The 23,732-nt window shown below is 31.0% G+C and overlaps 6 protein-coding genes across 12 annotated transcripts; 3 read left to right on the top strand and 3 right to left on the bottom strand.

Annotated features, from left to right (window-relative positions):
• Positions 1–111: 111 nt before the first annotated feature.
• LOC111426697 (uncharacterized) lies at positions 112–5,852 on the top strand. Of its 3 annotated transcripts, none has more exons than XM_071195888.1 (3): positions 112–452; positions 510–820; positions 5,764–5,852. In XM_071195888.1, the coding sequence occupies exons 1-3, from the start codon at positions 192–194 to the stop codon at positions 5,801–5,803; spliced, it is 612 nt and encodes a 203-aa protein (XP_071051989.1). In that variant the 5' UTR covers positions 112–191; the 3' UTR covers positions 5,804–5,852. The 3 variants fall into 3 exon arrangements, with proteins under 3 accessions (XP_071051989.1, XP_022917115.2, XP_022917114.2); XM_023061347.2 differs by lacking the exon at positions 5,764–5,852 and adding an exon at positions 4,211–4,509; XM_023061346.2 differs by lacking the exon at positions 5,764–5,852 and adding an exon at positions 881–972.
• Positions 1,105–3,565, bottom strand: LOC111426691 (facilitated trehalose transporter Tret1-like). Its single transcript, XM_023061340.2, has 3 exons — positions 3,107–3,565; positions 2,709–2,892; positions 1,105–2,544 (listed from the first exon to the last, which is right to left on the bottom strand). The coding sequence occupies exons 2-3, from the start codon at positions 2,836–2,838 to the stop codon at positions 1,310–1,312; spliced, it is 1,365 nt and encodes a 454-aa protein (XP_022917108.2). The 5' UTR covers positions 2,839–2,892; positions 3,107–3,565; the 3' UTR covers positions 1,105–1,309.
• LOC111426696 (Derlin 2) lies at positions 4,497–11,622 on the bottom strand. Of its 3 annotated transcripts, none has more exons than XM_071195887.1 (6): positions 11,604–11,622; positions 5,410–5,482; positions 5,113–5,346; positions 4,941–5,063; positions 4,726–4,889; positions 4,497–4,674 (listed from the first exon to the last, which is right to left on the bottom strand). In XM_071195887.1, the coding sequence occupies exons 2-6, from the start codon at positions 5,470–5,472 to the stop codon at positions 4,551–4,553; spliced, it is 708 nt and encodes a 235-aa protein (XP_071051988.1). In that variant the 5' UTR covers positions 5,473–5,482; positions 11,604–11,622; the 3' UTR covers positions 4,497–4,550. The 3 variants fall into 3 exon arrangements, with proteins under 3 accessions (XP_071051988.1, XP_071051987.1, XP_022917112.1); XM_071195886.1 differs by lacking the exon at positions 11,604–11,622 and adding an exon at positions 5,533–5,713; XM_023061344.2 differs by lacking the exon at positions 11,604–11,622 and having other exon boundaries at positions 5,410–5,713.
• LOC111426695 (cytoplasmic phosphatidylinositol transfer protein 1) lies at positions 5,769–7,664 on the top strand. Its single transcript, XM_023061343.2, has 6 exons — positions 5,769–5,905; positions 5,959–6,107; positions 6,162–6,258; positions 6,308–6,379; positions 6,428–6,682; positions 6,733–7,664. Exons 1-6 carry the CDS (start codon positions 5,855–5,857, stop codon positions 6,970–6,972), a joined length of 864 nt encoding a protein of 287 aa, XP_022917111.1. The 5' UTR covers positions 5,769–5,854; the 3' UTR covers positions 6,973–7,664.
• On the top strand, positions 7,256–20,902 carry LOC111426688 (polypeptide N-acetylgalactosaminyltransferase 9). 3 transcript variants are annotated; one of them, XM_023061326.2, is made up of 8 exons: positions 7,256–7,664; positions 14,372–15,025; positions 16,552–16,660; positions 17,470–17,741; positions 18,513–18,826; positions 19,007–19,399; positions 19,644–19,748; positions 20,142–20,902. In XM_023061326.2, the coding sequence occupies exons 2-8, from the start codon at positions 14,680–14,682 to the stop codon at positions 20,409–20,411; spliced, it is 1,809 nt and encodes a 602-aa protein (XP_022917094.1). In that variant the 5' UTR covers positions 7,256–7,664; positions 14,372–14,679; the 3' UTR covers positions 20,412–20,902. The 3 variants fall into 3 exon arrangements, with proteins under 3 accessions (XP_022917094.1, XP_022917093.1, XP_022917092.1); XM_023061325.2 differs by lacking the exon at positions 19,644–19,748 and adding an exon at positions 19,491–19,601; XM_023061324.2 differs by having other exon boundaries at positions 19,491–19,748.
• On the bottom strand, positions 20,893–23,732 carry LOC111426694 (protein phosphatase PTC7 homolog). Its single transcript, XM_023061342.2, has 5 exons — positions 23,187–23,732; positions 22,590–22,769; positions 22,211–22,527; positions 21,235–21,373; positions 20,893–21,180 (listed from the first exon to the last, which is right to left on the bottom strand). Exons 1-5 carry the CDS (start codon positions 23,431–23,433, stop codon positions 21,131–21,133), a joined length of 933 nt encoding a protein of 310 aa, XP_022917110.1. The 5' UTR covers positions 23,434–23,732; the 3' UTR covers positions 20,893–21,130.

Below are 23,732 nucleotides of genomic sequence, written 5' to 3'. Positions count from 1 at the left end.
CATTGCAAATTAAATCGGTTATTTAAATTAAATAATTATAATTTTGATTTAATCGATTTAATAAGAGAAATTAAAATTTTTATTCTTTAATAATCGAAATATCCCTAGATTGCACCTAGATTGTATTTTAATAAGACATTGACACATGTCATAATTAAATTTAGTTTTAAACTTAAATTGATGAAAACAAGATGAATAAACCAACAAAAAGGACGTTTGTAAGAAACACGGAACAAAAATTACCCGAAATAACCGTAAAAACAACCCAATCAGTGCTTAAAAAACCATCTTCAACAACTCAACGAAAAACAACTCAATTACATCAAAAAACGGTCAATTTCAACGAACCTAAGTTAAATTCTTCCAAGAAAATCATCAAAGATATTTGTGCGATTCAAAACGCGATTAAAACCGAAAAAAATGTAAAAAAGTCGGAAATATTAGAATATAAAGTAAGTGGGGTTAAAAAACGAAAATTAATTCTTATTAATCATTAAAATTGATTTTAGATTACGAAACGTATGAATTTTCCAATTGACAAAGTAATTTATAAAAATTTAGTGCCATTATGTACAAAGAAGGAGCCACCTTGTTATAGATCCCCACGGGAGCCTTTACCAAAAAAAGACATCGAGCCGAAATTAAGCGATTATTGTGATCCCTTAAAAACGTTTAATTACGTTTTCAAAGTTGATGTGCCACCGATTAGATCTGAAACAGAGGAGGAAGGTGTTAAATTTGACGGTTGTTGTTTAACGAAACATTTAATGTTGTGGGAGGAAGAACCGGAGTTGATAGAAAATTCTGTTTTGGTTTCTGAGTGAGTATAATTATTATTAAGTGTAATTTAATTCAAAAAAGGAAAAATGTTATTTGTTAGCGCCATCTATGTCTCAGGGGGAAATGAAATTGATCATGTGATTTCTAAAACATAACCTACCTTTTTTATAACAATAAATAAATCGATAATTACTTAGATATTATTAAATTAATAGAAAGGTGTTATTTGAATTAAAGAATGATTTATATTAAATTTCGATAACAAATAAGGTGAGTTTATAAAAACGAAAAATTTTTTGTAAAAAATTTGTAGGTTAGTAAATGTTAAGATTTATTTTTTAATGCTTTACGTAATAATAACAATTTATTTTGTACTAAGATATAATACATGCCCTTATTTTCTAAATTAAAATTAAATTTTTGACCTAAAAATTATTAAAAGAAAAATGAGGTACATTTCATCACAGAAATCGTTAAATCAAAATGTACGTAAATCTAAAAACAGGAGATAATATAAGTAAGATTAATTTCATTTTTTAAATTCGCTTGGTACAAACATTAAAATAAAAATTGTGCCGAACCCAGCAATTGCGGCTAAATAAACGAATCCCAAATAAAATGCGTGATAAGTAATAATTACTTGGAACAATTTCGTCGAAACGATAGCGCAAATGCAATGTAAACCGACTTGTATTCGATTTATTGATTTAATCGAGTTGGGTTCAAAGAATTTCGGGGCCATAATCGATGGGATAAAACCCATTCCGAAGGTGTGAATAAAAATGTAAATAACTAAAATTAATGATTTGACGTAAGCCCAAGATGGTTGTGGGTAAAAATGGTTTAAATAAGCATTCGCGGACATTAAAATGGTTGAAATGAAACAAGTTGAAAGTAAAGAATATTTAACGTGGATTTTATGCGAGTAAAATGAGGTAAATATGATTGAAATCATATAAAAAAAAATATAAACGATCGCGTATAATTCAGGGTTGTGACACCCGAATTTATCGAAAATTATGTTTGAATAAACTAAAACTGGAGGGGGACCAGTAAATTGTTGGAAAATAACTAAAATTAATAAAATGGGAATCGTTTTTAAGTAATATTTATTTTTCACCATGTCGATTAAGCCTAACTCATCACTTTGATTCTCTAAGTTATTCTTAAACGATTCAACATCCGTATTTGGCCTCAAACAACTTAATCTTTTCTCACCTTTCTCTGGTTTATTTAAATTGAATAATTCGCTCGGTGAATAGGGGATAAACATCAAAATAATCGATATGATTACACTCAAAATGAACGCCGATAAAGAAAATATCCGGAAATCTAAAAACGGCCCCACACAATACGTTAAACAAACCCCTAACATGATGAAGAAATAAGTAAACTTTAATAAAACCAACCGAATTACATTTTCGGTTGAATCGTTGATGTATTCAGAGATGTGGGGAGTCACGTAACCGTTTCCGAACCCAATTAAAAATCGTCCGATTAAAATATAAATGACGTCGAATGATTTCCAGATTATTAGCCAACCGATTATGATGGGAAACGTTGAGACCAATATCCCGTATTTTAATCCGAACGGTTTTACCCAAGAAAATGTTGTTCCAAACAAGTTTCCGATCATTAAAAATCCTGCGATTAAAGCCGTTTGATCCCAGGTTATTTTAATTGGGGCTGATTCTTGGAGTAAATTTGGAAATGTTGGTGATGGCCATCCTAACATTAATCCGAATGATAAACATGGTAGGGAAACTAAAAACAATTATAATTAAAGAATGTTATAAACTCAAATTTTGATGATGTTAAGTTAGGTTATATCGTTTACAAAAATTTGCGCCATCTATTAGTTATTTTTGTACTCGAAAGTTTGATTAGTTAGATTATAAATATTTGCAATTAACAATTTTAAATCTTACCGAGTAAAGATGGAAATATTTTCCAAAATGTATTCTTAACATTATCCATTTGAGGTGGTTTCTCAACGTTAAAAACGTACGTTTTAACTTCTCCGTTGACCAAATTCGATTCTAAATCTTTAATTTCCATCTTGCTGATTATAAAAGCAAACTTACTTCTTGTTTCAATCCAAATTCAATAAATCTGATGGATAAATAATGAGGCGTTAACGTTTTGAATATATTTATAAATGAAATTTTAAGGAGAATGACGCGCGAAAAATTGTTTCTTTTTTCGCAAAACCTTTCAACAATGTGAGCGAATTGTGTGAAAGTTAATCTTTTATTTCTAAAGTGAAAGTTGTAAATTTTGTTGCTATTTTTAATGTTTTTGGGAAAAATTGTTTAATTTTACTTACGTTTTTTTACTGTTAATTTCTGTTAGATGTATAAAAAAACCTCATAAACCACGCCGTGTTGTTCAGAAAATAATAAAAAAAATTTTAGATTCTCTCACGCAACGATTAATAACACTCAAACCAATTGTACCGCAAGTTGTTTCGTAATCGAAACAAATAACGTCACAATAATTTAACAATATCTTGAGCCAATTAAAAGGAAAAGTTAGGGTTAAATTGGTTTCAATTGGAGATCGCTTTTTTGTACGTGCATATGAATTTAAAAAAGTATCACTTATTGTTAGAGGCTTCAGCCAATTTTGAAAAGTTTACAGAAATTTCTTGGCACGTTTTAAAGTTTATTGAAAGAGACGATCAAATTGTGAGGCGATTTCTCGGTGTAATAATTCTAATAACGGTCTCGGGTTATGGTCACGTCGAGATTTTGGCCCCAAGGCTAATTTTTTGCACCTTTCTAAAACGAAAAAAAAAGTTTAGGAGAGTATGTGATCCTTTTTTATGTATTTTTAGATGTTTTTAAAGGCCTTATCTTTGATTGTTTGGGATTTTTTTTTGCGAGAAAATTTATTGCTATTTTTTATTTATTTTAATAGCATTTTGCGTTTAGGTTATGTTATGTCAAGAAAATATAACCTCAAAATAATTTTTTTTAATTTTAATTATTAATTCTAGTTTTCCCCATCAATTTAATATTTTATATTTATCAATTTGATTTTTTCTTATTATTATTAAATATTAAACTGAATAAAGTAGTAAATTAATATTAAAAAAGTGAGATTCTTCAATACTCTCAAGATGGAGCGTTGATTTAAAAGATTTGCTGCTAATATCAAGTTAAATCGTCATAAACAAATCAGATGTAAATGTCACAATATAACCTCAACATTTTTCGATAGAGTTCTTTTTGTGTTTTTGGTAAGTTTTTATTTATTAATTTATATCATAATATAAAGGGGCAATAATACCTACCTTACTGTGTTAAATGGATAGGCGTAAAGATTATTTTACAAGTAATAATATTTAGCACTTTAAAGGAAGAACTATTAAGTTAGGTTATGTTTGAAATTGTTAAAAAATTATTTAAAAATTTTAAATTATTTTTAGATTGATATCGAAATTAAGCAAAGAAAAATGAAATATATTTACAATTCAAAATTTTAATACAAAATACCTTAATATGAAAAGAAAATTGTATAATTACATTCGAAACATCTTACCAAAACTTATCGTTAAAAAACGACTGATATGAATGGAAAAACACTCAAAAAGCCTTAGCTTATCAGAAACAAAGACGACGTTGCGATAAAAAAATTGTAATGAAGGCTGCTGAATTAGATTAACCTCAATCGTAAGTTGTAAACATAACTTAACAATAAAATAAACAAGTAAATATTAGGAAACTAGTTATTATTATTAGTTATTTAACATTTCATAGCAAAATTTGTTATTCATTTCGAACTTCGGCGTTTTGATTTGGACGACCTTCATTACCCCATTCGAAACCGCCAGGTCGTTCTTCCGGTAAAACATGATATTCTTGTTCGTTTTGTCCATCTAATAGTTGCTTTCTAAAAATTAAAAAAATAATAATAACGTCAAATCAAAACGTTTAAACTTACAATATCGAAGGTGTTTTTAACACCTTAAATCCACCCCGTTCCCTCGGAAAAACGTCCTCTAAGAAATAATAAATATGACCGACGGCTATCCCCATTAAATCGACATAAACTGCGTTTCCTAATAGAAGTGAGAATCCCAAAAGAACCCATGGTAAATAAGGAGCCTAAAATGAAAATAATTATTAAAAAATTCCTCTTTTGCTATTGTAACTTACGTAAAAATCTAATATTCCAAAAAAGTTCATACGAATAGCTGGATTTCTCCTCGACCAAATGTAAACTAACATAATTGTAAATGCTTGCCCCAAGAATAAGAGATTAACAAAAAAGGCGAAGGCCTAAATAAAGATATATTAATAAAAAAATATGTTTTGTTTTCCCTCTTACAATCATAAATATTCCTCCAAACAAAAACATCATAACGAAATCAGCCGTTCTATCCCTAAACGATCCCTCCTCCAACATTCTACAATACCGATACGTAAATATCATATTAAAGAAGAAATTAAAACCAAATGTTCCGAAAAATAGAAACGCTGTAACTAATCGATGAACTTGACCCTGTCTCAAAATCGAAATTGGGTTGAAATACAATTGAAATGGCGTTACCAAGTCCAATTGCTATGAAAAAAAATTAAATTATAACCTCAAAATTAACATAACCTAAAATTTTATTTTACTTACGACCGCTAAAGTTGTTAGGACACATGCCGTCGTGTAAACTCTCGTCACAGGCGGTATTTGCATATATTCTGATCTAAATGAACGAAAAGCCATGGTTTATTATATTTTTATGTGTTGCTTTACCTCGAGGGATCTTCGTTAATATTTAGGTATACTTATTTGTAATTAGCCTCTTTTAAACAACATTGCTCCCCACTATTATACTATTATAGTATCTTTTGGCCACATCAGTGCAACAATAATTTGCGTACGATAACAAAACGTATGGGTAAAGTCATAGCTGTCAAAGTGACATTACATTAAAAAAATAAACAGTTTTTTTTTCCTTTTCTAGTAACTTTTTTTATGTTTCAGTTGGTTACATTACCGAGAAATGTCAAATGTCAAATTTTGACGTAAGCTTCTGTAAGTTGTGATTTTTTAAAAGATTGATTTGATTGAGAGGATGGTTTTAACGAAGGAATATCGTGTTTGTATGCCTATGACTACTGAGGAGGTAATTAATACTTTTTCGGTGTTGTTTTAAAATTGAGGTTGATTTTTTGTTAGTACAAAATAGGGCAGCTTTATATGATTGCGAGACATAGTTTGGAGCAATCCGGAGATGGGGAAGGAGTTGAAGTTGTCGAAAATAAAGAGTGTAGTGATCCCGAACACGGAACAGGGCATTACACTGAAAAAAGGATCCATTTATCCAGGTTAATTTTAATCTGTACAATTTTTATTTAATTAATTTAAATTTAATGTTTTAGTCGATTACCGTATTGGATTCAAGCCTTAATCCCAAAAGTATTTTATATAACGGAGCGGGCGTGGAATTATTACCCATTAACAATAACTGAATATGATGTAAATTTTGATTTAACCTATAAAAATTAAATTAATTTTTATTTTTTAGTGTTCCTTCATTCCTAAATTTCACATAACGATTCAAACTAAGTACGAAGATAATAATGGATCTACCGAAAATGTAATATAATTCCTTTATTGTATTAATTTTATTAATTAATTCTTTTAGTGCTTAAATTTAACTCCCGAACAATTATCGGAGAGAATCGTCGAATACATCGATATAGCCTACGATGAGTTATCCTCAAAACATTATAAAGAAGAAGAAGATCCTTTATATTTCCAATCACGATTAACCCATCGTGGCCCTCTCGTTGATGGTTGGAGGAACTCTTTCACACCGGTTATGTGTTCCTACAAAGTTGTTAATGTTTATTTCGAAGTGTGGGGGCTCCAAACGAAAGTGGAGGACTTTTTGCATGCTGTAAATTGCTTTGGGGGAATTAAAATTTTATTTAAATTAATTTTTTTTAGTCGATAAGAGAAGTTTTGTTGTTGGGGCATCGACAAGCTTTTACTTGGATCGATGAGTGGTACAATATGAGTTACGAGGATGTTAAAAAGTATGAATCGCAATTGCAGAAAGAAACGAATAATATTCTTCAAAACGAGGATGATAAAAAGGTTGTGGAGGAAGCCAATAACAAAGATGAAGATGTTAATTTAGAATCTCCTAAAACGCCAAGTAAAAAAGGATATTTCTCGTGGTTTTAATAATTAAAATAAAATTAAAAAAGAAATTTTAGTTAATTAATTTATTTTTTGTTGGGTTTGTATTCGAATTATCTTCCTATTAATTACTGTTGATCTCTACCTTTTTTAATTTTTAAGAATTGTTGATATGTTATGAATCTATAAAGAAAATGATTTATAAAAAATTGTCTTATTTTTTAACTTTTAGGTTTATTCATACAAAATCGTATCATCCCTTCCACCTCAAAACGAATTCTGATCCCGGGGACATCCCAAAACCCTTCAACTCAACAAAATCCATATCCTAAACGCGTAAAATGAACGCATGCGTCGGTTTTGCATGCGTTTTAAAACGTGTTAGTGTTGGTGGCGCGCAGCATTGGAAGCCACTCGAACAACAAAGAGGACGAAACGTCGACGAGGAGAGGTAGTGGAGAAGGTTTTTTGGAATTGGTTGGTTGGAGGGGAAAAGGAGGAGATACCGCGTCGCGGTACTGGAATCAAGCAACCTTAGGTCAGTTTGTGGTGTTAACTAACAGTACTGATCGAGCAACCGTGTGAGGGCACCGAGTTAAACCGTAACCAAAGAAACGCGATACATCTCTACTATTACAACAACATTTTTGTTTGGTTTTCTTCGTTTTTCACGTTACAAGTTTTTGCGGTGATTGAACTTGAGTCGAAGAAAAGAAATCGAAAAAATTAATGATAAGGTGAGTTTTTCTTTAATTAATTTATTATTAATATGGTTTTAATGCATTTCAAGACTTTGTTTTTCGCGTTGTTAGGTTTTAATTTTTAAATTTTATCTAGAGTAGGATTAAATTTAAAATCAATGGAGATTAACATAAACTTTCCCAAACAAATTGATTTCTGGTTATCTTAATTATCTTAATTTAATTAGGGGAGTGCGTAATTATTTTATTGTGTTTTCTGTGTCAATGTGAGGAGGAATATAATTAATTCTAATTCAAGGTGAAGTCAACGGAGTGAACCAACCAAGAAAAAAGTAAATTCTAGTATTAATTATTCCTCTTTTACCACTCATTACCAGGACCGGGTTTACTTATTTATTAAAAATTCATTATTGCAACTAAATTAATTAACATCGAAGTGTTTACTTCGCGGAGGAGAATGACCTCTAACGATTTCAACTTATTTTGAATTTCCGGCATCTATAATTTCCGGATTGACGATATAAAATATGATGATTCAAACCCACAAGGCTTAAAAAAGCGTCGCAGTGTATATTTTATCTAAATGGATCGTGTTTTTAATATTAAACAAGCAATTTTTGTTATAACTTAAAATTTAATCACGTCAAAAAATTGACATTTTAATTTTAGGTTATAACCTCAAAAGGTTTCGATGACATCTAAAACGATGTGAACATCGTGTTTACTACGAAGACGCTTAAAACAGTGTGAAGTTGCATTATGAATATTTTAATTGACAGGTGTCAAGTGATTAAATCAACTTTCGGAAATTATTTCAATTATTTAGATAAATATCAACAAGTAACTGTTGTATATTTAAGAATAAGATAACAAATACATTTAGATAATAATTAATTAAGATAATAAGATACATTTTTATGAGTTGTTAAGCAATGAAGCCAAAGCGCTACAATCTAAGCTTTTAAAAATACAAAACGGTTAAATCGGCCGTAAGCGACCTCGGCTTCATTCCCTCAATTAGTGATAACAATACATCGTGAGGCTCAGTATTTAATGTTATGTCAACCTAAATGTGCTCATCATATTGTAGTACCTCTAATTAAGCCGAGGTCGCTTGCGGCTGAGGCCCAGTTTTTAATCTTATATTAACCTGATAGTGCTCATATTGTGGCGACTCTACTTAAGCCGAGGTCGCTTGCGGCCGAGGCCTAGTATTTAATGTTATGTCAACCTGATGGCGCTCATATTGTGGCACCTCTACTTAAGCCGAGGTTCAGTGCTTAATATTATATCGAATTGACACTGCTCATCATATTGTACCGTTTCTAATTAAGCCGAGGTCGCTTGCGGCCGCTGCCCAGTGTTTAATGTTATGTCAACCTAAATGTGCTCATCATATTGTTGTACCTCTACTTAAGCCGAGGTCGCTTGCGGACGAGGCCCAGTGTTTACTGTTATGTCAACCTGATGTTGGTCATCATATTGTGGCGTCTCTAATTAAGCCGAGGTCGATTACATCCGGGTCATCACGATCTAGACCTTTAAAAGTAAAACCTTTAAAGTGCGATTAAGGTGAAAGTAAAACGTGGTGACCTTACTCATCAGTAACTATTGTATATCAAAGTAGCGAAGACATATTATATTTATGCGTTGTTAAAGATAGATACCGAGGTTGATGCGGTCGAAGCACAATAGTCTAGACATTTAAAGTACCCGCACCCGCAAGCGACCTCGGCTTAAGTACAGGCGCCACAATATGAGCACTCTCAGTTTAATAAAACATTAAATATTGAGCCTCGGCCGCAAGCGACCTCGGCTTAAGTACAGGTGCTACAATATGGGCACCATCAAGTTACCATAACATTAAACATTGAGCCTCGGCCGCAAGCGATCTCTGCTTAATTAATATCGACGACATCACTTGATTCGTTTTTCAACTTCTCTCGTTGTGTTTAGTTCCCAATCAATCGCTTTTAATGCACGTAGCACTTTAATTTCCAAGTTTTGTTGTGTGTCGTCGAGTAAATCGTATTTAAAAGTATCAGGACGTGACTTTCAAGTATTTAATTTGACGTGTGACAATTAAAATACCCATAATCCAACTTCACACTTATTTAAGCGTCATAGGAATTAACGCGATGTTCACGTCGTTTTAGACGTCATCTAAACTTTTTGAAGATATTATAACCTAAAATTGTTTTGACGTAAAGAAAATTTAAAATCCGTCTCTGCCTGTTACAGATAACAAATGCGTTAAATTCCCGGTTAATTCATTCAAGAAATTTTTTACTGTTATTTACGTTTTGAAAAATAATTTTTCCCCTCCAATTATTTTTATTTACAATTTAAAATGTTGGAATCGAAAGTTCTCCCACAAAAATGAATTATTAAACAATTATAATTGCGTGTGGGAAAGAAATTTAATTTTGTTTATTTATTTTTGAATGGGAAAATTGGCTAAAACATTTAATGAGAAAATAAACGTTACATTTCCACGTTGATTTGTTGATATTTAATTTAAATTGAATTACACGAACGTGTAAATTGATTAAATTCGCAATCGTTTACGACCCGGAAAAATTAATTACCGATATTAAATTAAACGAATTCAAATCGATCACGTAATTAATTAATATTTTTTAAATTTTATTTCGTAACCTTTTCGATTTCATCAAAAAAATCCTTGAAATTTAAATCTTAATCATTGTAATTACGTTTTATCCATTTTTTTTCTCACCGAAAATTGTGCAACTTCGCATGCAATTCTCCAATTTATTTATTTAACTAAGAGATCTTTAACAAACGGAAGGATGCTAATGAAATAGATATTTACCGCGGTTAAACAGATGCGGATTTAACGTTGCCAAATCGAAACTCAATTGCGAAACGTTTTTAAGCCGAGAAAAGATTAATTAGAAATGAGAGCCCGTTTTAAACGAGTGAAATGAGTTATTTTTTATTTGCTAAGGAAATTTCTAACAAATTTAAAAGTTAAAAATAACTTGGAAAAAATAAAACATAAAATTTATGTTATGTAGTGATTTTATGATCGTTTGTGGGTGCCAATTTTTATTTTAGTACTATTTCTGTGTTTAATACAACCCTAAAAGTGTTACTACATAAATTTCCTTGGCTTAATTTGGTTACGTTGGGGAAATTGGGGCAATTCAGCGGCTTAAAACCTCGTTAATAATTCGATTACACCAACAAAAAAATTTAAGTATTCAAATTGAGAATGTCTTCTTGGAATATATGAACCATGTGACATTTTCCTCTCGCAGCGAAGAGAACTTTCGTAATAAAACTTTCCAGATGGAAGTAGTTTTCTGTGATGACATACGAGAATTGACTCATCTTTTTATTACAACGAAGCATTTTCAATAAAATTAAACTAAAGAAGGATTTTAATTTTTTATGCGATTCATTAAAAAATGGGAAACGCGAAGATTACCTACCCCGGAGGGGTTTATTTTTATTTCCTACAAACAACGAGGACGCACTCAACCGGATAATTGAGAATTCTTGCTACCGAATGAACCAAACGTTTCCAGAGCCGTTCGAACGGGAGAATCATTTAAATTAATTCTTGGTTCGCTTCTTTCGATTTTATAAAAATGTCCCCTTCAAGATAAAAAAAATTAGAAAAGGATTTCGAAAATAAAAAGAAAAAATAAATCGTTTTTCATATACGGTAAGTTGACGGATTGTTTCTCGGCAAACATAGCAGCCGACTTTCGAAGAATTAACAGTTTTGTACGGCATCACAACTTCCGTTTGAGTGAAAATTATTGACCTCAATGCCAAGGACGAAGACGATTTAAAGAAAAAATTTCAAATTCTCTTTGATTCTTCTAAATACACATCTATCAATGTCTATCAAGTAAAAACATAACCTATGTTTACGTTGTTTAAAATGTCAAAAATCTATTTTTACGTATTTTTTTTTAAATTAATTTAAAATCCATTTCTACTTACAAAGATAATAAATATGTTAAACTCAGATTTTATGAAAATTGTAAGTGAATATTTACGGTTTGGTTCTTCCTATTCGACAATAAACTTAACCTATTTCACACTGTTTTAAGCGTCATCTAATTTAATGCGAACTTCGTGTTGTTTATATGTCGTCGGGAGTTTGGAGGTTATAACCTAAAATTAATTTAATTCATTCAAAATCAATCTCTACTTATAATAAATATGTTAAACACCAAGTCTTTACGGTTAATTTCGATAAAATAATATAAAAAAAATTTATATAGAGTGTTTGCATAAATTACTCGCCACCTTCACTCACGAGATGCAAATCGTGCATACTGTTATAGGTTATTTTTTCCGTTCAACGTTCCTTGGTTCCCTTTTATTATTTAAATTGGCCCACGGCTGGTATACCACATGATCCATTCATTACGTTCTTCGTTCATTTCCCCCGGTTTGCATAAACGCATCGTTTCAAAAGGCACCGAATGGGGCGAATAAAATAAAACTAGAAAAACTTACTCTATTTAAGTACTCGATTATTGGAATAAAATTGAAATGTATTCAGTAATATTTTGCTTTTTTGAACTTCTAAAGTTGTTTTTGTTTATAATCGATTTTAAAACTTATATTTTTGACGTATGACAAGTAAAACACACATAACCTAACTTCACGTTGATTTAAGCGTTATCGGAGTTAACGCGATGTTCACATCGTATTGAATGTCAACTTTTAGGTTATTTTTAACCTAAAATTAGAATTTATCAACAATTTTCTTTTATTTATCAGAAAATAACTAAATTAACTTTGTGTTTATTGACCATACTAAATTTAAGATGTGTTAAATTGAATGTAATATATCTAAGCAGCGTACAAGTGTTCGTGGTTGATGTATTTATGACTATTTATAACTATGCAAGGTTGCGATTCCTTGAAAAATGCAGGAGTTGAAAGTCAACGAAAACGAAAACGATGAGATTTCATTCGATTTCATGTGTAATCAAAAAATATTACGTTAATAATAAGCGAAGAAAAGAATAAAAAATAAAAGTTGAGTTAAATGTCAAATAAACGTCCTATAAAAGAATCCGGTTTCGTGTAATGAAGGTCCTTTAATAACGTCTTTAAGCATCACGTTCTTGGTATATCTTCTTGTTTTTCTTAAATTAACCTTTCTTTTTAATTTTATTTTTTTAAGTTGGTTCTAATGAAAAGTTAAAGATAAATTTCTTAGTCAATTAAGTGGCGAAATCTAATTAATGCAAATTTATTTAGAATTGATTAAAAACTTTCCATTTTTAAAGATTTTTTAAAGGTTAACTTTTTTAACCTCAAAACAATTTTTTTTTACTTAAACGTCACTTTGACGTTTATAATTTTTGACGTTAAATTTATTATTTTTGTAATAGGAAGTACCAAGAATATTTTACGACTCGGTTTAAAAGTCATCGGGAGATGGTGAAAGTATGAATTCTCGCATGGTTACGTATTGTCACGAGAAATGCTATTAGAATATCCTCCTCTTAAGTCGCCTCGTTGTGCTTTACTCACTTCGTCGTCGCGAAAGGTCAAATCTTCTTTTTTAGGTTCGAAGGTCGTCTTCGTTTATCCGTTTACCGGTTGGGTTTTAACTAAAACATCTTTTTTAGGTATTTTCTAAACAAACATTCAAAGCTTTCCAATATGGGCAATAAGATAAGGATGACGTCAATTTGTTGTGTCTATCTTTTGTGTGAAACTTTCGAAAAGTGAAAACGAGATTTCATCGAAATCGAGTTATTTTTTTCCGAGTTAAATTAATTTTCATCTTTTTGACATAAAACGTCACCCGTGTTTGCGATTAATCCGATTTAGCCTCTCAATTCGAGGCAAAATGGTTTTTGAGGGATCGATACAAACTAAAATTGTTATTAAAAAGTTTTATTTAGTTAAAAAGTGTGTAACACTAACTCCAATTTCATTTATTATCAAAACTCGGTCGGACGACGCGACGTTGGGCGTACTCTAAAAACGGAAGTTGCGGTTACGTCCACTTAAAAGTTGGGCCCCAAAAGTTCCTGCGTTGTCGTAATTCATGATTTAGCGCAATTATCTAAGCCTTGGTGGCGGTTTTGACACTTAACGCAAACTAGTAATCCGGTTGATTCACTATGTTACAGTTTTCAAAACACCCTGTATTAACCAAGTTTGTGAAGTTAGTTTTGTAATATGTCCCTATGGGGGTTGAGGTTACAAATACACCTAAGCAAGAGTTAAGTTGGAAATTAAAAAAGTTAATAAAAAATAGGAAACTAAAAATGTGAGAGAAAAGTGCAAAGTACGCGATTTATGACTGTTCGTAATGAAAATGTCCGAGAAAGGATTTCGTGGAGGACGACAATGCGACCTCGGAAGCTATTAAAAGCGAGCTTTATACGAAGCTTTTCGTCTTTTCGTCTTCCACCCTCTAATAATAACCACGTTGGTAGCTTAAAGTAGGAGATGTCATTTTTATGTTGAAGCACTAAATCATACGCGAAAAGTTTAATCTTTTTCTTGGCTCAACTTTGAATTCCAAAAATAAAATTATAACTTAGGTTATGATACCTGTCAGTGTCAAATTTAAATAAAGGTCAAATCGATTTAAAAACTTGACATAATAAAAATTCCCCATTAATATTACCAACTGTTATTTATTACACAAAAAAAAGAAACTACATATATATAAAATGTCAAATTGAATAATTTAATTTCCACTCAAAAATTTAATTAATTTCTTTCTGTTCTAGATAAAAAAGAAAACCGTGTCAACAACAGGAAATCTCGCGTTGATATCGCGGTCTCATTAAAAAAAATTAAAACTAGATGGACGAAGATATCGTTTGATAAACGAGATCCAATTAATCGATAACGATGACATTTCCCAACTTTTATTCGACGCGAATTCATCTTAAAACTCAGTTTAAAGCGCGTCATTAAACGAAAATTGTGATAAAAACGTTTAAAGTGTTTTAAATCGAACTGAAAAGGAAAAAAATGTTTCGGTTTAGATAATTTTGTTGAAATCTAGTCAAGGGAATTACAATTTTAATTAATAATGATGGGTTCTTTAACTCGGAGAAGATCGCTTTTAATAAAAGTGGTTGTTGTTGTAACAACAGCGTGGTTTACGATTGCTTTTTTGCTGTACACGGATAATCAAGCGGAAAACACTCGAGTGGCTCTCCCGTTAGAAGATAATAACGAAATGAACAAGAGGGAAGTGAATGATGTTGATCAACAGGCTCCACTTGTTAGAGTTAATCCTTTTCAAAATGAGAAGAGTTCCAGCGAAGATAGTGTAGGGAGGAAAGAAGAAAATAACGAAGGAGGGGTGTTATTACCACCGCAAAATTTGCCGGGGGAAAACGGCGAACCGGTTACAATTCCACCGAATCTTCCACGTAAGCTATTAAAGTTATTTACATAAATAAAGCCATGTAGGTATAGAAAATATTTAAATAATGCATACGCGTAAAGATAAAGAAAGTATTCGGTTCGTTGTTTTGCGCAAAACGTTGCGAAAGAAAATTATTTAAATAGAAAATAAGTTAAATGATTTTTTAAAATTCCATTTTTTATGTCAACTTCAAAGTGACATTTTTATCTTCAAACAACATAACTTTTTACTTTCCTAAAAAACATTTGTTACAACAAAAACACATTTAATTTCATTGGAATTAGATTGATATTTAAAATAGGGTTTGGTTCATAATCTAACTTTCATTTCTAGATCACTTTAAATAATTCACTTTGGAAGGTTTATTTGAATATCTCAATAATGCATTAATAACGTCTTAATTAAGTTGTTTATTTGATGTTTAACTTGTTATTTTTGTTGGAAAAAAAGGGGTTTTTAAAAAGTTTTTTAAAACGTCTGCGATGAAGAGGTTAAAAAAATGGGGTGGTTTTCCCCGCGGTAGTTTCACTTCACAATCCCAAGGGGTCGTCGTTTCGTCTGCTTCTCACGTATCCATATCGAGACCACCCCGGAAACCTCAACCGGGCGAGGAAAAAGCCAAAGTATTCCGACCCAACTCAATCTACTTCTCGGGCGACCCCCCTTTCGAGCGGCCCCTCTTGGTAAATATCGCTATACTCGACGACGCTGCGTGAATTTGATGCAAATGCTAAAGTCTCGGAGCTTTCCAGAAAAACGGATCTCTTGGGACTGTTTCGTATTCTTCATCATTGAATAACAAAAAAATAAAATAAAAAAAAAGGAAATATTTTTAATAATAATTTAGAATAAATTTAAAAAATTAAAATAGGTTATGTATTGGTTGTTATTAGTTACCGTTTAATAACGGTCACTGCTGTCAAGAATAAATAGGAATGCCTTAATCTTTACACGAATTTTATCGCAATCAAATAAAATCTATTTACTAGTTTTGAATTGATACAATATTATTGGCAATATTTTTATTTCGTTAATGACATTTTTATCTGTCAACTTGACGTTTTTGTCTGTCATTTTCAGTTTTTCGTTGTCAATTTTAATTCCAATTTTATATTATCATTCATTATTTTTTATTTATAATCGTTTTATTTACTCAACATAATATTTAAATAATTATTTAACTTTACATTCATCATTAATTTTAGTATATTTCGTATAATATCAATGTAATTGTGATTCAACATCAGTAACTCACTTCACGTTAGTCAGTTACCATGGTTACCATTATAGGCAAAGATTAAATAAGGTTTTTTTTAATAATGTTATTTATATAAATTATTTCTTAGTTAATTTAGGCAATAAAATCTAAAAAAAAAATTAAAGTAATAACAAAAAATAATAATATTTTAATAACCTACAATCAAATTTATCTGTCAAGTTGACTTTTGAACTGTCAATTTAAATTTTTATGTCACCTGTCACTCAATTTCTTTATTAATTTAATTAATTAAATTTATGTTTTGATTTTAGCTGAAGAAAAGAAAAAATACGATGAAGGTTGGACGAATAACGCATTTAATCAATACGTTAGCGATATGATAAGTGTACATAGATCACTTCCGGATCCGCGAGATGAGTGGTAATTATCATTTAACTTTAATTAACATTTTTTCTCATAAATTAACACCTCATTACAATTCGTTAATAATTAAGAAATAAAATTAATAAGAAAATTCCCTCATTACTCAGCATAAAAACATAAATTCCCGCATAAAATATTAAAACCAGCACGAGGTTGTTTCACCAAGGATATGTATTTTCAAAACGTTATCGTCCAGCTTAGTTTTTCCTTTTTTATCGTTACTTTTTCCTATATCAATCATCGTCGATGTGTACATTTTGACATTTTCTAGATGGATGATACACGGAGAAAAGAAAATTTCCTTTTACCCCATCGCAACTCGATTTGGTCGCTTTTTACGTTTATAACGAGACATCGCATTATATAACGCGATCTGGTTCTCGATTTCTGAAAATGTGTAACGGTTAAAACCATCTCTTCGCCTCGTTACGAGACTCGACTTCTCTTCTCTCGGGTGGCGAAGTGGCGTAATTAAGCGCAATTTCCTTTCGTTCACATCTCCATCAACGAGACACTGTTACGCAAAATTAAAACGACCAAAAACTTTAGTTAGTCTCCCTCGACTCTCATTATTTTAATAAGCGCTCCGTCAGATTTTTAACTATTATAAAAGTGTTTAATTAAAAATAAAAACGTATTAAAAGACTGTTTTATTTAGTTATGATTCAATTTTAATCTTAATTTGGATTAAATAATTAATTTTGATAAATAAAAAAGTGGGTTATGTTTATTTGTTTTTTTTTTAATGACAGATAAAAGTAATTTTGAGGTTATGTTCTAATATTTATTTTTTTATTATTATTTAGGTGTAAATCTCCTGATCGATATTTAAAGAATCTTCCGAAAACATCGGTGATTATTTGTTTCCATAATGAGGCTTGGTCCGTTCTTCTCCGGACGGTTTATTCGGTGTTGGATCGCTCACCGTCCCATTTAATCAAAGAAGTTATTTTGGTTGATGATTTCTCGGATATGCCCCATTTAAAGGGGCAACTTGAGGATTACTGGAAATCGGAGCCGAAAGTGAAAATTGTGCGGGGGAAGAAACGGGAGGGATTAATCCGAGCGAGACTTTTAGGTACGTAATTCAAAACAATTAATTTGATATAAGTACCAAGGCTTTCACGGCCGGTGTTAAGTAAATTAAAACTAAAATTTGAAATCAGAAAATTTTAACCTAATTTGATGTATCACACTCTATATCGTTTACAAAATTTAAAATTATAGATGACGCTAATCAATAATTTTGATTTCGTATATCTTGATTTTATAAAAATTATTATATTTCGATGTGTGGGTTCACTTCACACGATTCATGATAAACACTGCAAATCGTAATCGATTTAATGAAAAAAAAATGTCAAAAAAGAATCAAAAATATTCAAAAACATCAAAAATAATAAGATTTTCGTAAAGATCGGAAAATTTTAACCTAATTTTAAGTATTATACTCTATATCCATCATAAAATTCAGTTTTTAAAGATGTAAATGACGTAATAAATTAGTGTTTTGTTTTCGGCCATCTTGATTTTATAAAAACGATGATGTCTTAGGCGTTTTTACACTTAGATATGTCGAGTTTGGGCTCATTTTGTAGCTTTTTTAATTATCTACGTCTCTAGAGATGGCTAAACCCGAATATTTGTAGTTCTAGGTCTAGTGTTAGTTCTAGTTGTAGTGCTAGTGCAAAACTAGAACTAACACTATACCTAGAACTAGAATCATTCGGGTTTAGCCGTCTTTAGAGACCTGCGGCTAAACCCGAATGTTTCTAGGTCTAGTGTTAGTGCTAATGTTAATTCTAGTTTTAGTTTAATTAATTTGATTTAATTAATATTCCTTTTTTAGGCGCTAGACACGCCACGGCACCGGTTTTAACATATTTGGATAGCCATTGTGAGTGTACGACGGGGTGGTTGGAGCCCCTTTTGGACCGGATAGCGCGGAATTCGACTACAGTGGTTTGTCCCGTTATTGATGTGATCGATGATACCACCCTTGAGTATAAATTTAAGGAGGGTTACGTAAATGTTGGCGGTTTTGATTGGAACTTGCAGTTTAATTGGCACGCCGTTCCCCAAAAAGAAAAAGCGAGAAGGGTTCACGCTTCCGAACCAGTTCATAGCCCTACGATGGCTGGGGGTTTATTTAGTATCGATAAGGTAACTTAAAAAAAAATGGAATTCGATTTGACCCATATCTGTATCACCGTTAGGTACATTCAAATTCCGGCTTCGTACCCATTAATCAACTCACTTTTTCTTTTTTTTTTCAATTTTTTTTCATTCAGCTCATAAATCTTTCATGATACATCCACAATAACGTTTTATTTTTTGGTTTAGGAATTTTTTGAACGGCTTGGTACTTACGATAGTGGATTTGACATTTGGGGTGCTGAAAACTTGGAACTTTCGTTTAAATCGTGGATGTGCGGTGGTACTTTGGAGGTGGTGCCGTGTTCGCACGTCGGGCACATTTTTAGGACTCGATCTCCGTATAAATGGCGCTCGGGGGTGAATGTGCTGCGTAGGAATTCGGTGCGTTTGGCCGAAGTTTGGATGGATGATTATGCTAAGTATTATTATCAACGGATTGGGAATGAAAAAGGCGATTATGGAGATGTTGCGTCGAGGAAAAGTTTGCGCAAAAAATTGGGGTGTAAAAGCTTCCAATGGTATTTAGATAATGTTTATCCAGAATTGTTTATTCCCGGGGAAGCCGTTGCTTCTGGAGAGGTAATTAATTCAATAAAAGTCCTAATTAATTAATTTATGATTAACAATCTTTAATACAGTTTTATTTTAATTAATTTTTGTGGTTAATTAGATTCGTAACAACGGTTACGGTGGGAGAACTTGTTTGGATGCGCCTTCGAGAAAATCGGATTTATATAAAGCAGTCGGTCTTTATCCTTGTCATAAACAAGGGGGGCACCAGGTACACTTTGTTATTTTATTAATTTTAATTTTATTTTCGCAGATTGCTTCGGCTGATCGTGAGGTGTGCTTGGACTCGCCCAGTAACGATAACACCATGGAGAAACCGGTGGGGCTCTGGCCATGTCATGGTCAGGGCGGTAATCAGGTAACCAACACCAAACAAAAAAAAAATCTTAATTAATTTTCTTTAAAAAATTTCATTTATTAATATCTGTCAAAATGTAAGTAATTGAGGTTAAGTAATTTTTAAACGTCACTTAATGTTGCCAACCTTTAAAAAATAAAAAAATTTGACAGGTGTTATAAAAAAACTAAATTTTCTTCTAATTGTAAATATTCTTCGTTAAAACTAAAAATATTTTCAGATTCCCGGCGGATTTTATGATAAGTTAATTCATCGTTTTTCTATGGTGGTGGTTACCTATTTATTTAATTTTTAATTTTATTATTTTAATTACTGGGTGGTGTTCAAAGTGCATTGTAAATATTTTGTCATCATTTTTAATTAAAATCTAATTTCCATTTCTTTTAAACTTAGTATTGGATGTTGAGTAAATTCGGGGAAATACGAAGAGACGAAGCTTGCTTGGACTACAGCGGGAAAGATGTTATTTTGTATCCGTGCCACGGCTCCAAAGGAAATCAATATTGGGAGTACGATCCGGACACGAAATTATTAAAACACGGGAGCAGTGATAAGTGCTTGGGAATTAATCAAGGCAAAGATAAGCTGGTGATGGAGCATTGCGACGAGGAGTTAACCCACTTGCGTTGGACGTTGGAGAATTACGACTCCTCGAAATTGTGATTAAACAAAATGAATAGACTGAATTCGGAATGATCTCCGAGGATGGATTTAAAATTTAGTGGCATTCCAGTTATTCGTTTCTTATTAATGAAATATGCTCAATGTAAAATGTAAACATTCCCTTTTTTATTTTTTTAATTGTTGGTTTTTATTTATTTAAAAAAATTAAACTAAACATATCTTTTTTAAAATGTACATATCTAAAACAAAAAGAAAAATAATTTTAAAATTACATAAATAATAATAAATCTGTATTATTCGATTTCGTCAATTAATAGTATTTAAAATAACATAACTAAGTTGCCATAAATAGGCCAAAACGAGAAAAAATCAATTTCTTTTTCTAAGGATGTAAGGATTAAAAAGAACAGGTTTTATTAATTAATTTATTTATTGTTCAAACCTGTTTTTTTGATCTTAATCCCTACACCCCCAATATCGAAATGTGCCTTATTTTTTTTCTTTGTAAATAAAGTGTTAATTATAATTAATTCAATGTTTTATTCACTCATTCATTCGATTTACAATAAAACTAATTATAATTTAATTTAGCCCCAAAAAGTATTAAAAAATATCGATTTTGATCACAAGACTCGTTTTTTAAATTAATTTTAAATAATAAGCGTACTTTTTGCCACAACTAGTATCTAGAAATAACGATTTCATCACTAGTATTTGTTTGACACTACTTTATTTTTTTTTTTAAACAATTAAATTTATTAAATTGCCACCGTTGCTAAAAGTACCGTTATATCATCTGGTTTACCACCTAAAAAAATTAATTAATTAACTTATTTATGAAATAAAATAACGTAACAAATACCTATTGTATTAATACCATTAGCAAAAGCACTCTCAGCGAAAGGAGATATAAAAGTTTCATCAAACGATAAATTCCTTGCCATCCAAGCTATCGAATTCGCTACGGTTTGTAATCGACTTGGACATCTTTCACCTTGAACCTAAAAATAATAAATTATTTCATGTGAATTCACTTAAGATGCAATAAAAAAAAATACGTTTCCATGAAAGCCATTTTGTCATATAATTTGATCCGTAAAATCCAAGATGGCCGAAAACAAATGTTTCGCAAATATTGAGATAGATAATTAAAAAAGCTACAAATTTGTATATTTGCATTGTTTATCATGAATCGTGCGAAAGTGCGAAATGAATGAACCCACATGTCGAAATATATTAATTTTTATAAAACCAAGATGGCCGAAATCAAAATTATTAATTAGCGCCATCTATAATTTTAAATTTTGTAAACGATATAGAGTGTGGTACATCAAACGATACATCAAATTAGATTAAAATTTTCTGATTATTCCAAAAATCTTATTGTTTTTAATACTTTATTAAAAATATTAATATTATCATTCAAGATGGCCGAAAACAAATTATTCGTGATTAATGCTGATAGATGAATACTTATAATGATAGATAATTAAAAAAGCTATAAAATGAGCCCAAACATCGACATATCTAGGTTTAAATACACCTAAGATATCATGGTTTTTATAAAATCAAGATGGCCGAAAACAAAACACTAATTAATTGTGTCATTTATATGTTTAAAAGTTAATTTTGTGATGGATATAGGGTGTGATACATCAAAATAGGTTAAAATTTTCCGATCTTTACGAAAATCTCATTATTTTTGATGTGTTTTGAACATTTATGATATCCTTTTGAAATTTTTTTATAATAAAAATATTTTAATTAACTGCATTCATATATTGCAAGTTATATAAAATTCCCGGTATAATCATAATAAATAAAATTAAATGACTTACTTTAACGAGTTCATTAATTAAAATAGTTTGAGGTAAATTATCAAAAACGCCATCGGTGGCTAAAAGGATAACATCACCATCTTCGACGTGGAAATTATCGGTAATCGCCGAATCCGGTTGATCAGAAAGAACATCTTCTTGGTGTCCAGGTGGTGGCAGTGACAATTGGAAGGGGGTATTAAAATAATGTTGTTGCTCTTCCGATTTTCGCACAACTCTCCCATTCCTCACCACCATATAACCACTATCACCGATATTCGCGGTGTATAAGCGACTATTTTCGCGATTAAGCACCACCACGCAAGCCGTACTACTCCCTAAAAACACAAAAAAAAAACAAAAATGAAATTTAAAAATTTTCCGATTAAATCAAATTTACCCATAATCGGTTTTTTATGATACAACAACTCCAGGTAGCTTTTTGCTAATAAATCCGATGGATTTGTTGCGTTAAAAGATCCGATCCTCACCAATCTTTCGCATGTTTTCATTAGATTTAGCGAAAATTCGCCCGGATTAATCCCGTAAGCTCTCCATCCTCCAACTCCGTCAGCTACTCCTAAAAAAACAAATTAGTTTATTTCAATAACAAAGCGATAATTAAAAGACAAACAGAAAATAATTAGAACGCAAATAACTTTCGAATAAATGCTTTAATTACAAAAATACAAAGAATAAAAATTAGGAATCAAACGTCATTTATGATAATAATTTTCTAAACATAACCTCAACAACAACAAAATTAAAACGAAAATTAACTTAATTTTTATTATTAATAATTTATTTTTAAATATTAAGATTTGACGTTTTAAATGACATATTAAGTGACATTAAATGTCAAAATAAAAATTTTTTTTCTAATATGAAGATAGCAACCAATAGCAACAAAACAACAAAACGTTTGATTAGGAATAATTAATTTAAAAACTGATTATGGACCAATTTAAATTTATTACTTTTATTATTACGTAATTACCTAAAACGTCAGCTTTTTGATGTTTAACCGAAAACCAAGCGTCATCTCCGAATTGTCCCTTAACGAGTTTTTCAATTTTCTTCTGTTTGGAAAATCCGCAAACCGCCGAAACTAACCTAGCGTTTGAGGGTTGATGAGAGGGCCTTGTTGGGTCTGTTGATGAAGCGGAGGCGGACGTCGAAGCGTTAACACCGCTCCAAAGCACCCTAGAGATTAATCTTCCCGTGGTCCACCAGAGTGTGTGCATTATACTTTTTTTAACCAAATTTTTGCATATTTTTTCTATTAATCGAATTTAAATTAATTTTTTCCCCTTTCAATTTGTATTTTGAGGTTAGTTCGTCTCTCTCTTGGTGAGGTAACAACAACTCACGTGTTCGCTCCTTTACATTACCACAAACGTTCTTCAACTATAATTTTTATTTACTCTATTTTATTTCGTCTACATTAAAACTAATTAATCTTTCGCACCACAAAAAAAACATGCACACCACCAACGGCAGTCAATCTATGAATGTCACGGGATCTGTCAAAAAATTAGTGCGG

The sequence above is a fragment of the Onthophagus taurus genome, chromosome 5 (genome assembly GCF_036711975.1).
Source record: "Onthophagus taurus isolate NC chromosome 5, IU_Otau_3.0, whole genome shotgun sequence".
NCBI classification, from domain to species: Eukaryota; Metazoa; Arthropoda; class Insecta; order Coleoptera; family Scarabaeidae; genus Onthophagus; species Onthophagus taurus.
The sequence above is the reverse complement of the archived record's forward strand: the minus strand, read 5'-3'. Positions and strand labels throughout refer to the sequence as shown.